This window comes from Balaenoptera acutorostrata, unplaced genomic scaffold, assembly GCF_949987535.1.
Source record: "Balaenoptera acutorostrata unplaced genomic scaffold, mBalAcu1.1 scaffold_371, whole genome shotgun sequence".
NCBI lineage: Eukaryota > Metazoa > Chordata > Mammalia > Artiodactyla > Balaenopteridae > Balaenoptera > Balaenoptera acutorostrata.
In genome coordinates, this window is record NW_026645621.1 from 8,969 (window position 1) to 22,896 (window position 13,928).

Below are 13,928 nucleotides of genomic sequence, written 5' to 3' on the forward strand. Positions count from 1 at the left end.
ATCACATTTATATTCATCTATCTATCATCTATTGATCTTATTTTTTATTCATTTCAAAGTAAGTTGCAGACAGCACTATCCTTCACCTCTAAACATCTTAATTAGATTTCGGTATTTATATTCTATATTTTAAAAGTTAAGTTATATATTAGAATGCACAAGTGTATACTTGCCTAAGTTCTAATAAATACATCCACCCATGTAACCAAAATCTCTATCAAGATATACAACAATTCCATTATCCCAGAAAGTTCCCTCACATTGGGCCTTGATTTGAACACAAGATCTCTAAAGTCTCTAAAGTCCACAGTCTTTCCCACAACACTATGCTACTTCTTTTACAAAGGCCCAATGTATAAATACATGAAGCAATAAGAATTCTATTTCTAACCTTCAATAATTAAGGTAGCTGAAATATGGAAATATGAAAAGTAGAAAATACTAGAGATTCCCTCCACTAAAGCCAGACAGCCTAGGTATTTAATATCTGTAGCACAATGACTGTACCACTTTCTGTTTACTAATTTCCACTGAATAAATACAAATCTCTACTTCCTTCCCCAAGAGTTAAAGAATGAATCAAGGAGGTATGGACATGACAATAACAACCATCTCATATGTTCATCTCTTATACCTTCAATTAAACTAATAATGCTTCAGGGCAAGACCATTTCTTAGGCTTGTAAGGCAAGCACTAGGTCAAGTGCTATATACACTTTAGTGATTACTATGAGAGGCAGGGAGGAACTGGAGAAAACACAAAACCTTTGGAATCAGCCAAATCTGGATTCAGATCTCTTCATATTTATTTAGCTATATAACCATGTACAAGTTAAACTTCTCTAAGCCTCAGTATATCATATGTAAAATGAGGCCTATATTTGGCCTTCCTATCAATGTCAGGTTTCTCAAATAGACGATCTACATGCAGACCCAGGCAAGAGAAGCCCCTACCCTGGACCTCAGGCTTTTGGGGGAATTTTATGTAACAGTTTGTTAATTTAACTTAGTATGTATATGGTATGTAGGTCTACATTTATATTTGCTCCAGATCCTGCAGATGTTACAAATGGGCCTGCCTGTATCTGCTACTAATAACCTAACATGTGTATTGCCATATTCACTTTCAAATATTACCCTATTTAGTCATACAACATTACCATGAGTTAGGTTTCATTAATCCCATTGTTCAGATAAAGAAACAGATGTGGTGAAGAAACCTACCCAGCGCCCTTATCTTCTATCACCATATCACTCTCTTCTTAACTCCCAAATAGCTGAGCTTCCTTCTCTAACATATTATCAATATTTCACTCTCCAAGACAATATGCCCCTAATCCCTAAATCTACTCCCTATTTTCCATGACCTGTCGGTAGCACCTGATACTGTTAATAATTTTTCCTTTCTTAAAACAACTTTCCCTTTGGTTTCTAAGGCTAGACTATTTCATTTCTTCTCTTAGCTTTTGCTCTCTTTCTCTCTCCTCTTGTTAGAGTTTTGGTGAAGAATGAATAAGATCATGTTTTTGGAGAGTGTCAGCATAAAGCATATATTCAATAAGAGGTAGGGTTTCTTTTTAACCTAAAAAGAATAGCTACCATTTTTAAGAATGGTGTCAATTACTCTACTAGGTGATACACACACATGCACACACACTATTCCATTTATCCTAAAAGCACCATAAAATTGAAGTTCAGATTGGCTGACAAATTAACCTGTATTAGAAACCTGGCTCCAACAATTCCTAGGTTTAGGATACTAAGTCACTTAACTTCCCTGAGCTTCTGCTTCCCCATCGTGTAATTTTATAATGTTCTTGTGAGAATTAAATGAAACACAGGATATAAAAACACAAAGTACATGGTACACAGTCAGTAAATGTTAAACTCCTTTCTCTTCTTGTTGCTACCAGGTGAATACATTAATTTTTTATCCTTCCCTTGTGTGCATTTCTAAAAACTAAGTCCTTGATCTCTTGACCTTCTTTCTTTACTCTATACCTACACTCTGTCACACTTGGGAGTCCAACTCCTCCAGAAAGATAGTTTTGAATTATCTGTGACCATTTCTAAGTGTGCAGGCCCACATCTCTAAGTTTTGCTACTACTTTCTGCTAGAGAATCCCACTGCATACCATCTCAAACTCCTCCTTTCCCTCACAAAGAATGGAAAGCAAAAGACTGGGAGTGGGTGACATAAAATGTTACACAGACAAAATTGATAGGATGCATGATAAAGAAGCTAATTTTATGGTTTCAAGCTTGCCTGAGAAAATTACAAAACTGGAGAAGATTCTCATAGATCATGTCTAAAGTTTTCTCCCCTTTTTCTCATTCTTCAGACATGAAACTCTAATCCTTCTATTTCCCTAACCCACAAAGCCAAAAATGTTCCCATTCCATTGAATTCCCTTACATTTAAATGCTCCATCCATCTAACACCTAATAATACTCTGTCTTCTATTACCAATTTTCTTACATTTACATCTTATCTTCCTAACTTTTCTGTAAGTTCTTTAAGGCCAATAACCATCTCTTATACTTTTCGTATTCTTCATAATGCTATTCGACTACTGCTATAAAGATATAGTCAAGAATTCAGAAATTATAAATTAAGATGTTTTCAGATCTTTTTCTGACATGGAAGGAAAACTTTTCAAGCCAAAAGCTGTGATCCACAAATAGAGAAGGTGTGACAAACAGGAAATTTTCTATTTCTCTCTCAAGGATTTTAGTTTTGGCTTTAAACAGAAAAAAAAATCCTTTAACATATATTTCCTTAGCCATGTGTTAATACTTTATAAATTATTTCCAGGAACTGTACAAGCTTTTCTTCAAAAACTACTTATACCAGCATACCTTGGAGATACTGCAGGTTCGGTTCCAGACCACCACAATAAAGCAAATATCGCAATAAAGAGAGTCACACAAATTTTTGGTTTCCCAGTGCATATAAAATTTATGTTTATACTATTACTGTAGTCTATTAAAGTGTTCAAAGGCATTACATCCTAAAAAAACAATATACATACCTTAATTAAAAATACTTTATTGCTAAAAAATGCTAATCATCATCTGAGCCTTCAGCAAGTCATTATGTTTTTACAATAGTAACAACAAAGGTCACTGATGACGGATCACCATAACAAATATAATAATAATGAAAAAGTTTGAAATATTTAAAGAATTGCCAGAATGTGACAGAGAGACATAAAGTGAGCAAATGCTGTTGGAAAAAAGACGCCGATAGACTTGCTCCATGCAAGATTGCCAAAAACCTTCAATTTGTAAAAAAACACAATATCTGAGAAGCACAGTAAAGCAAAGCACAGTAAAACGAGAAATGCCTGTATTTTCTAATACAGTTACTAGCCATTAATTTCTGTAGGAAAATAATTCCTAAAACTATAAGTCCCAAAAACCACACAATGTAGACTGATGTGCTATTTATTAAATATTAAATAATTTTAAAACTTTCAAAACCGAGATGATAAAAATACTTAGTCTAAAGTTTATTAAAAGAAATGGCTTTCTTCTTTGGTTGAATATATTTAATAACTGGGAAAATTTGATTAATTTTCTTTACGGTGATCAAAATAGAAGAACTGCAGGACAATAAAACTGATTTTGATTTGCTTATTTTACCTGAGTAGCTTTATCTTTCATGCATGAAGGGTAATGAACATGAGGATCTCGTGGCCACTGTCCTGTGAGATAAGGTCGTATCCAAAGAAGAGGTTCGCCTTATTGTACCAGAGGTTCGAACTTGATGAGATTTTGGCCTGTCCACTCTAAAAAAGTGAAAAAAGATTAGATTAGTCACTAATGAATAAAGTAAAACTTAAAATTATTTAACCTTCATAGTTTGTAAAATATCACTCTGTGAATTTTCCCTACAATATTTATTTACCCTAATAGCCCTCCTGCATGATGTGAGGAAATTTATAGACCCTCTCCCAGAGGAAAATACATTCACATATTAAACTTTGCACACACTTCCAGGGCTGTCACACCCTACAAAGCCCATCCATTTTAGAGACCTACTCTAAAACCTGTATATCATCTCCACTGCCATTACTTTAATTAAGACTTCATCATGTCTCAACTGCCAGTTTCCTAAATGCTATCTCTGCGTTCACCCTAACTAAATCTTACAGTGCTACCTCCCTCCACTGCTTAAAAAAATTTCCATGGTTATTCACTGCCTTTAACTTAAAGCCCATTATTTTTCACAATTCAGCTCCCATATACATCAATACTTGATGTCTTGCTACTCCTCCATAAACCCATGTTAACTACGAAATGCCATACAAACTAACTGCAATTTCCCAAATGTAAAACGCTCACTTCTCTGCCTCTATACCTTCTATTATCTCCTGCACCTAAAATGTTCTCCTTCCCTGTTCACTTGACAAAAACTTATCTTCAAGATCAGCTCAGGTGTCACACTGCCTCTGTGAAACCTTTCCCAATGCTCTTCTTTTCTCCATCTCTGTCCTTTTTAAAGATATACGCACTCTCCTCTGCTTGCGTGGAGCCCTAAATTTGTCTTTCTTCCCCAACTAGAGCATAAGTTTGGTCCCTACAGATTGAAAAGAACTTGATGCTCAATACTTATGAATTGATTCACAGCTACACAAAAATAACATGTATTAAGAATCTTATATTTTAATTCAGCTTCCTCATTTATGGATGAAGAATTTGAAGCCCAGAGGGATAAACTTAAATTGTCCAATGAAACAGAACTGCTACCAGGTGATAGAGGTAAAAAGGAACCAAGATCTCCAGACATTCTACACAGTTCAATCAATCTACAGTAATAATCTACTTCTCCTCTCCATATAGGTACCATGGGTACCTCTGCTGAAAATTAAAATGATCATACTGAACTCTTTAGTTTCATTACAAAGAAACTATACAGGATTTTTCATATATGCATCTCAATTAAGTTACTACTAATGTGCATTGAATAATCAAATCCAGTGGATTAGAAGCACCAAGGCTCAGTCTTACTCAGAGTTATATCTCACATCAAACAAAATGTCTTGCACATTACAGAGGGCCAAGAAACATTTGTTATTGAATACTGTCCTTTAACTACCCTTCTGAAACCAAAATACAAAATTGGGCTTTTTAAATCGGAAAACAAAAGAAAATGCAGCATACTGTGAACTATCATATTATTTACATACAGTCGTCCTCAGTTCTGTGGGGGACTGGTTCTAGGACCCTCACGGATACCAGAATCTGAGGAAGCTCAAGTCCCTTACATTTGGCCATCCACCTCTCCGGGTTCCACATCCTTGGACACAGAGGGCTGGAGGGCCAACTTTATCTTACAACTGCAGTTCTGATTTCTTCTTTGACCCAAGAGTGTTAGAGAAGATCTGAAAATTACAAAATTTCCTTCCTATCTTTATTACTTAGCTCTCATTTTATTTTGCCATAGGCAGAGAGTCTAGGACAATCTATTTCTACTCTTTGGAATCACCTGAAATTTTATTTGTGACCAAAAATCATGGTCAATTTTCATAAATATTTCATGAGTCATGGAGAACACATATTTTCTGTTTTCAGAATAGTTATTTTTCTTGTATAGCAGCTGAAATAAAAATATAGAATATAGTAATAATAAAATTATTATCTTTATCTGTCATAGACTTAGAGAACTACTCAAGTTTCAAAACTACTCTTGAGATATAACAATTCTCTTTATCTCTTGCAATTTTTATCATTTAAATTTAGTTCTGGGGAATTCCCTGGCCGTCCAGTGGTTAGGACTCTGCACTTCCACTACAGGGGGCATGGGTTCAATCCCTGATCATCGGGGAACTAAGATCCCGCAAGCTGCGCCGTGTGGCCCAATACAAGAAACAAACAAAAAAAAGTTTATAGAAATTTAGTTCTGTATAATTTGGTTACATATTGATTCATGACATCATCATTATGGCTTATATGCTTCACCATTGTAGTCTGTTCCATTTATTACTTTTAAGCTCTGTCAAATTGAACATTATCACCCCTTTATGCTTTCCTTCTATTATAATGTATCTGGTTTGCCTATTCTTTTATTTTCAATTTCTTTCAATCATGCTGTTTAGGTGCTACTCTTGTATACTGTATGTAATTAGGCTTTTTGAAAAAACTTTAGAGTATGTCTTCTCCTTATAAAAGGTATGTTCATCCCACTTATATTTATTGTTATAACAAACTTGATTAAACCTGTCATAACTTTTTTCTTCCTCTTATAAATGCTTCCTTGCTACTTGTTTTCTATGTTTTACTGTTTACTTCTTTTTCCCTTCTTACCTTTTCCCCTACCATAGGTAATTTAGAAGATATGCAGATTGTTTTTAGTTCTATTACTAGGAGTTACTTCTATTAATTCTTTTAAATATTTTTTCTGGCTATAAAAGCAATATGCACAAATTTTAGCAACTTCAGGAAACACGGAAAATTAACATGTCTCTCATAATCTGATTTATAATAATTTGTTTAAAACTTTTTAAAGTTACTTTACATTCCCTCCACCAAGAACAAAAAGACAAAAACAGTTTATCCCTTGAAAAAGAACATTTATAGCAATAAAAAAGGCCTACATAAAGGTCAGCCACAACCAGAAAATGAAAAGCCACTATATGCGAAATACTTGTGCCTGAACTTTAAACTGCTCCAAACTATTATGAAAGTTGTATGTAGTCTACTTATAGTTAGTAAAACTCCTGTTAAGTTGGTGAATACGGATCATTTTTATGTTTTATAATAAGTATATAAAGAATCTATAAACAAATCGCTTGACACATATAATATTCTAATCTGTACTTTTTTATTATATTGTTAATCACTGGACCTTTGTCTATCCCTTTCAAAGGATCCCATTTCTCCCCTTAGTGTCCATTCTCTCTGATTAGCTACTGTCAGAACTGTAGTCTTTAAGTTATTTTGACTGAGTACTCCTAATAGTAAATAGCTAAGTATGCAGCAATATGTGCAGTTATTTATTTATAAATGAGGTATATATTATATGACTAATATGTTATATATAGTGTAAACCTAAGTAGAAATTTGCACATGATATAAAAAATAAAAATATGTATAAAAAAATGGAAGTTACATTTTCTTCCTGTATCTCATAAGTGGGTGGCCTTACTTCAGTGTGAAGACCACTGGGATAAGGGACTTTAAATTGGGTGCTCCCAAGGCCCAAGGACCAGTGGCGGTCATCAGCTTGGACTCTGAAAACCTAGGCTCCAACATTTGGTGTAGAAACTTTCACCTTGGGCTGAGTATCAGAGGGGGACATTCTTACCAACGAGAGAGCCAAGAAACAGATTTGGCAACCTTTTTCTGGGACAGCGCGGACCAGAACTTCTGGTGTCATTAAATTTATGAGTTTTCTTGTATTGTCCCTTAACCAAAAGGAGCTTTTGTACTTTTAAATGTTGTATAAATGTGTTATGTTGGGTGAGAGCCTGAGGTTTTTGAACTGGAAACTTCCTGAAATTTATATCTCCATGTGGTTACCATAAAGATAATGTAATAAAAGGGAAAAATATGAATTGGGTGCTAAATTCAATCTACAGATTGGCCAGTTAGCTCTAAGTCTATGATATACCGCTATTGCTTAATTGTGTTAAGAATGTGTAAACAAGCATCACACATTACCAATACCAAAATAACAAAAATGGTCTGCCTCAAACAGAAAGAATAAGGTAGAACAACATGATATCAATATCCTGTTATAAATTCGCTCTACCAGGGACTTCCCTGGTGGCCTAGTGGGGGGGACTCTGCACTCCCAATGCGGGGGGCCTGGGTTCGATCCCTGGTCGGGGAACTAGATCCCACATGCATGCCGCAACTAAGAGCCCGCATGCCACAAATGGGAGCCCACATACCGCAATGAGGATCCCGTGTGCCGCAACTAAGACCCAGCACAGCCGAGATAAATAATAAATAAATAAAGAAATATTAAAAAAAAAATTCGCTCTACCAGTCATGATTTTTTAAAAAATTATAGTATATGAAGTAAATATACTTGAAAGGTTATATTTCAAACATATGCTTTAAAAGATTCTCACCATTGCTCACACAAGGAAAATTTCAAAGAAATGTAGTTGTTAGTAATTTCCACGTAAGTTATTTGAAGGGTGAAAATTCAAAATAACTTTAAAAATTGGCAAGGATAGTACTCTTCCAAGATATGATTAGCCATAATAACCCCACTTAACCAAATATCAGTAGGGCCTTTTTTACCAACGGATTCATCATAAGCAGTGCGATTCTACTTTAACTTATTAGATAAGTTATTAAATAAGACGACTTATTCCTATTATCCAAACTATCATGGCAATGAGTTAGATTTTAACTGCGTCAACATTTAAGCCTTGATTCTCCCAAATTTTTATTTATTTAATTTGTGGTATTATTGCCTACCAATTCAGGTTTTACAATTTAGTGCAACAATAAAAATCAACACTGGTTTTGCATTATAGTAGTCCCCTCTTATCCTCACTTTCACTTTCCACAGTCAACCATGGTCTGAAAATATTAAATGGAAAATTCCAGAAATAATTCATAAGTTTAAGATTGGGGGGCAGAGTCAAGATGGCGGACTAGGAGGACATGGGATTCACGTCTCCACACAACTAGGGCACCTACCAGGCACCGGTGAGGGACCACAGACACCTAAGGGGAGGGGAGAAACCCCCAGTGACCAGGTAGGACGTGGGGCATGGGGGGAGTGAGAGGGGGAGAAGTGGAGGTGGGATGGGACTGGCGCCCGTAACGGGTGGCTGCCGGAGGGGAAGGGATCCCACCCCCAAAGGGGGAAATTGGGGGACCACTGGGAGGGCAGAGGATCAAAAGGGAGCATGGCCAGTTCTCCCCTGCCCACTTGGGCCCCCAGGAGCCTGCTGAGATCCTGGTCCTGATCCTCTGCCCACGAAGGTCCCCTCCAGCTGCATGGGTCCTGAGGGAGTGGGAGGGAGGGAAGGGAAAGCAAAAGTAAAGGCCAGACCTACTGGACTCGAACCCCTGAGGGGTGGCTGGGGGAGGGGAGGAGTTCCTACACCCAGCAGGACACACCCATGGTTAGGGGTCCAGCAGGGACTGGGGAGACCCCGGGGGAGATGGGGAGTGGGGGCGTGGAGGAATGGAAGGGAACGCGGCCAGTGCTTTCCCTGTCCACTTAGGCACCAGACAGCCTGTTGGGCTCCTGGGCCTAATTCTCTGCCCTCAGTGCCTCCCTCCTGCTGCACAGAGACCAAGCCCCACCCCTACACCCCCACCCAGGGCCCTACCTCTACACTCAGAGAACCCCTCCAATGGGCTGGGCCTAAACTGCACCCACACACCCTCACCCACGGCCTTGCCTCCAAACCCCAGAACTCCACACTCTGAAGGCCCTCCTTTGGACGTGCTGCCTCTCCCCTTCTGTACATCCTAAGTAGAGGCCCTGCCCGACACTTGAACATCACCCGCCCAGGCCACGCCCCCAAGACCTTTTCTGGCTGCATGGGTACTAAGCCTAGGCCCTGCCCCACCATAACCCCCGCCACTGCCTACATTCCAACCCTGCCTAAACTCCGCCCCCCATAGCCAAGGCTTTTTTCTTTCCTTTTTTCCTGTTTTAGATTGGGGTTCTGTTTTACCCTGTTGATTACTTGTTCTTCATTCATTTATATGTTTATTTTTCTAATAAATCTTTTATTTTTCTAATTTTATTTTATTCTTTATAGTTTGTTATTGTTCTGCTCCTTTTGCCTTGTTCCCCCACCCCCCTTTTTTCTTTTTCTTTTTTCTGTTACAGTTTTATTTTACCTTGTTGCAGTTGTTTCAATTATATTATTATTTTTCCTAATATATTTTTGATCTTTCTAATTTTATTTTGTTTTTTATTCTTTGTTATTGTATTGCTCCTTTTCTTCTTCTTCTTTTTTTTTTTTTGCCGCACCACATGCCTTATGGGATCTGGTTCCCAGGCTACAGGTTGGGCCCGAGCTCCTGTGGTGGCAGCTCCAAGTCCAAACCGCTGGGCTAACAGAGAACCTCAGACCCCAGGGAATATAAATCGGAGTGAGGCCTCCCAGAGGTCCTCATCTCAGCACCAAGACCTGGCTTTATCCAACTGCCTGCAAACTCCAGTGCCAGATGCCTCAGGCCAAATAATCACTAAGACAGGAATAAAGTCCCACCCATCAAAGAAAAAAAAATGAAATGACAAAAAATATGTTACAAATGAAGAAGCAAGGTAAAAACCTACAAGACCAAATAAATGAAGGTGAAATAGGCAACCTACCTGAAAAAGAATTCAGAGTAATGATAGTAAAGACGATCCAAAATCTCGGAAACAGAATGGAGAAAATAAAAGAAACATTTAACAAGGATCTAGAAGAACTAAAGAGCAAACAAACAGTGATGAACAATACAATAACTGAAATTAAAAATACTCTAGAAGAAATCAATAGCAGAAGAACTAAGGCGGATAAGTGAGCTGGAAGATAAAATGATGGAAATAATTGCCAGGGAGCAGAATAAAGAAAAAAGAATGAAAGAATTGAGGACAGTCTCAGAGACCCCGGGGACAATATTAAACGCACCAATATTCGAATTATAGGGGTCCCAGGAGAAGAAGAGAAAAAGAAAGGGTTTGAGAAAATATTTGAAGAGATTATAGTTGAAAACTTCCCTAACATGGGAAAGGAAATAGTCAATCAAGTCCAGGAAGCGCAGAGAGTCCCATACAGGATAAACCCAAAGAGAAACATGCCGAGACACATATTAATCAAACTACCAAAAATTAAATACAAAGAAAAAATATTAAAAGCAGCAAGGGAAAGGCAACAAATAACATAAAAGGGAATCCTCATAAGGTTAACAGCTGATCTTTCAGCAGAAACTCTGCAAGCCAGAAGGGAGTGGCAGGACATATTTAAAGTGATGAAGGGGAAAAAAACCTACAACCAAGATTACTCTACCAGCAAGGATCTCATTCATATTCAATGGAGAAATCAAAAGCTTTACAGACAAGCAAAAGCTAAGAGAATTCAGCACCACCAAACTAGCTTTACAGCAAATGCTAAAGGAACTTCTCTAAGTGGGAAACACAAGAGAATAAAAAGACCCCCCAAAACAAACCCAAATCAATTAAGAAAATGGTAATAGGAACATACATATCGATAATCACCTTGAATGTAAGTGGATTAAATGCTCCAACCAAAAGACACAGACTGGCTGAATGGATACAAAAACAAGACTGTCTATATGCTGTCTACAAGAAACCCACTTCAGACCTAGGGACACATACAGACTGAAAGTGAGGGGATGGAAAAAGATATTCCATGCAAATGGAAATCACAAGAAAGCTGGAGCAGCAATACTCATATCAGATAAAAGAGACTTTAAAATAAAGACTGTTACAAGAGACAAGAAAGGACACTACCTAATGATCAATGGATCAATCCAAGAAGAAAACAAAACAATTGTAAATATTTATGCACCCAACGTAGGAGCACCTCAATATATAAGGCAAATGCAAATGGCTTTAAAAGGAGAAATCGACAGTAACACAATAATAGGGGACTTTAACACCCCACTTACACCAATAGATCATCCAGACGGAAAATAAATAAGGAAACAGAAGCTTTAAATGACACAAGAGACCACACAGACTTAATTGATATTGTTGGGACATTCCACCCCAAAGCAGAATACACTTTCTTCTCAAATGCACACGGCACGTTCTCCAGAATAGATCACATTTGGGGTCACAAATCAAACCTTGGAAAATTTAAGAAAATTGAAATTGTATCAAGCATCTTTTCCGACCACAACACTGTGAGATTAGAGATCTATTACAGTAAAAAAACCCCACAAATACATGGAGGCTAAACAGTGCGCTGCTAAATAACCCAAGAGATCACTGAAGAAATCGAAGAGGGAATCAAAAAGTACCTAGAAACAAATGACAACAAAAACATGACGATCCAAAACCTATGGGATGCAGCAAAAGCAGTTCTAAGAGGGAAGTTCATAGCAATATAAGCTCACCTCAGGAAACAAGAAAAATCTCAAATAAAACTTCTAACCTTACACTTAAAGCAACTAGAAAAAGAAGAACAAAGAAAACCCACAATTAGTAGAAGGAAAGAAATCATAAAGATCCGAGCAGAAATAAGTGAAATGGAAACAAACCAAACAATAGCAAAGATCAATAAAACTAAAAGCTGTTGCTTTGAGAAGATAAACAAAATTGGTAAACCTTTAGCCAGACTCATCAAGAAAAAGAGGGAGAGTACTCAAATCAATAATATTAGAACTGAAAAAGGAGAGATTACAACTGACACTGCAGAAATACAAAAGATCATAAGAGACTACTACAAGCAACTATATGCCAATAAAATGGACAACCTGAAAGAAATGGACAAATTCTTGGAAAACTACAACCTTCCAAGGTTGAACCAGGAAGAATTAGAAAATATAAACAGACCAATCACAGGTAATGAAATTGAAACTGTAATTAAAAATCTTCCAACAAACAAAAATCCAGGACCCGATGGCTTCACAGGTGAATTCTATCAAACACTTAGAGAAGAGTTAACACCTCTCCTCCTCAAACTCTTCCAAAAAATGGTGGAGGGAGGAACACTCCCAAACTCATTCTACGAGGCCACCATCACCCTGATACCAAAACCAGACAAAGATATCACGAAAAAAGAAAATTATAGACCAATACCACTGATGAACGTAGACGCAAAAATCCTCAACAAAACACTAGCCAACAGAACCCAACAACACGTTAAAAGGATCATACACTATGATAAAGTGGGATTTATCCCAGGGAGGCAAGGATTCTTCAATAAACGCAAATCAATGTGATACACCATATTAACAAATTGAAGAATAGAAACCATATGATCATCTCAATAGATGCAGAAGAATCTTTTGACAAAATTCAACACCCATTTATGATAAAAACTCTCCAGAAAGCGGGCATAAAGGGAACTTACCTCAACATAATAAAGGCCATACATGACAAACCCACAGCAAACATCATTCTCAGTGGTGATAAACTAAAAGCATTTCCTCTAAGATCAGGAACAAGACAAGGATGTCCACTCTCGCCACTCTTACTCAACATAGTTTTGGAAGTCCTAGCCACGGCAATCAGAGAAGAAAAAGAAATAAAAGGAATACAAATGGGAAAAGAAGAAGTAAAACTGTCACTGTTTGCAGATGACATGATACTATACATAGAAAACCCTAAAGATGCCACCAGGAAACTACTGGAACTAATCAATGAATTTGGTAAGGCTGCAGGATACAAAATCAATGCACAGAAATCTCTTGCATTCCTATACACTAACAACGAAAAGTCAGAAAGAGAAATTAAGGAAACAATCCCACTGACCAGTGCAACAAAAAGAATAAAATACCTAGGACTAAACCTACCTACGGAGGCAAAAGACCTATACTCAGAAAACTATAAAACACTGATGAAAGAAATCAAAGATAACATAAACAGATGGAGAGATATACCATTCTACTGAATTGGAAGAATCAATATTGTGAAAATGACTATACTACCCAAAGCAATCTACAGGTTCAGTGCAATCCCTATCAAATTACCAATGGCATTTTTCACAGAACTAGATCAAGAAATTTTACAATTTGTATGGAAATGCAAAAGACCCCGCATAGCCAAAGCAATCTTGAGAAAGAAAAATGAAGCTGGAGCAATGAGGCTTCCTGACTTCAGACTATACTACAAAGCTACAGTAAGCAAGACAGTATGGTACTGGCACAAAAACAGAAATATACATCAGTGGAACAAGATAAAAAGCCTAGAGATAAACCCACGCACATATGGTCACCTTATCTTTGACAAAGGAGGCAAGAATATAAAATGGAGAAAAGACAGCCTCTTC

At 37.2% G+C, this 13,928-nt stretch overlaps 1 protein-coding gene across 1 annotated transcript in view; it reads right to left on the minus strand.

Annotated features, from left to right (window-relative positions):
• Positions 1-3,651: 3,651 nt before the first annotated feature.
• LOC103007546 (ELKS/Rab6-interacting/CAST family member 1-like) overlaps positions 3,652-13,928 on the minus strand; it is a 231,571-nt gene continuing 221,294 nt past the window's right edge. Inside the window, 1 exon segment of the mRNA XM_057539332.1 lies at positions 3,652-3,791. Within this exon segment, the coding sequence (XP_057395315.1) occupies positions 3,656-3,791 (136 nt within the window). The 3' untranslated portion in view covers positions 3,652-3,655.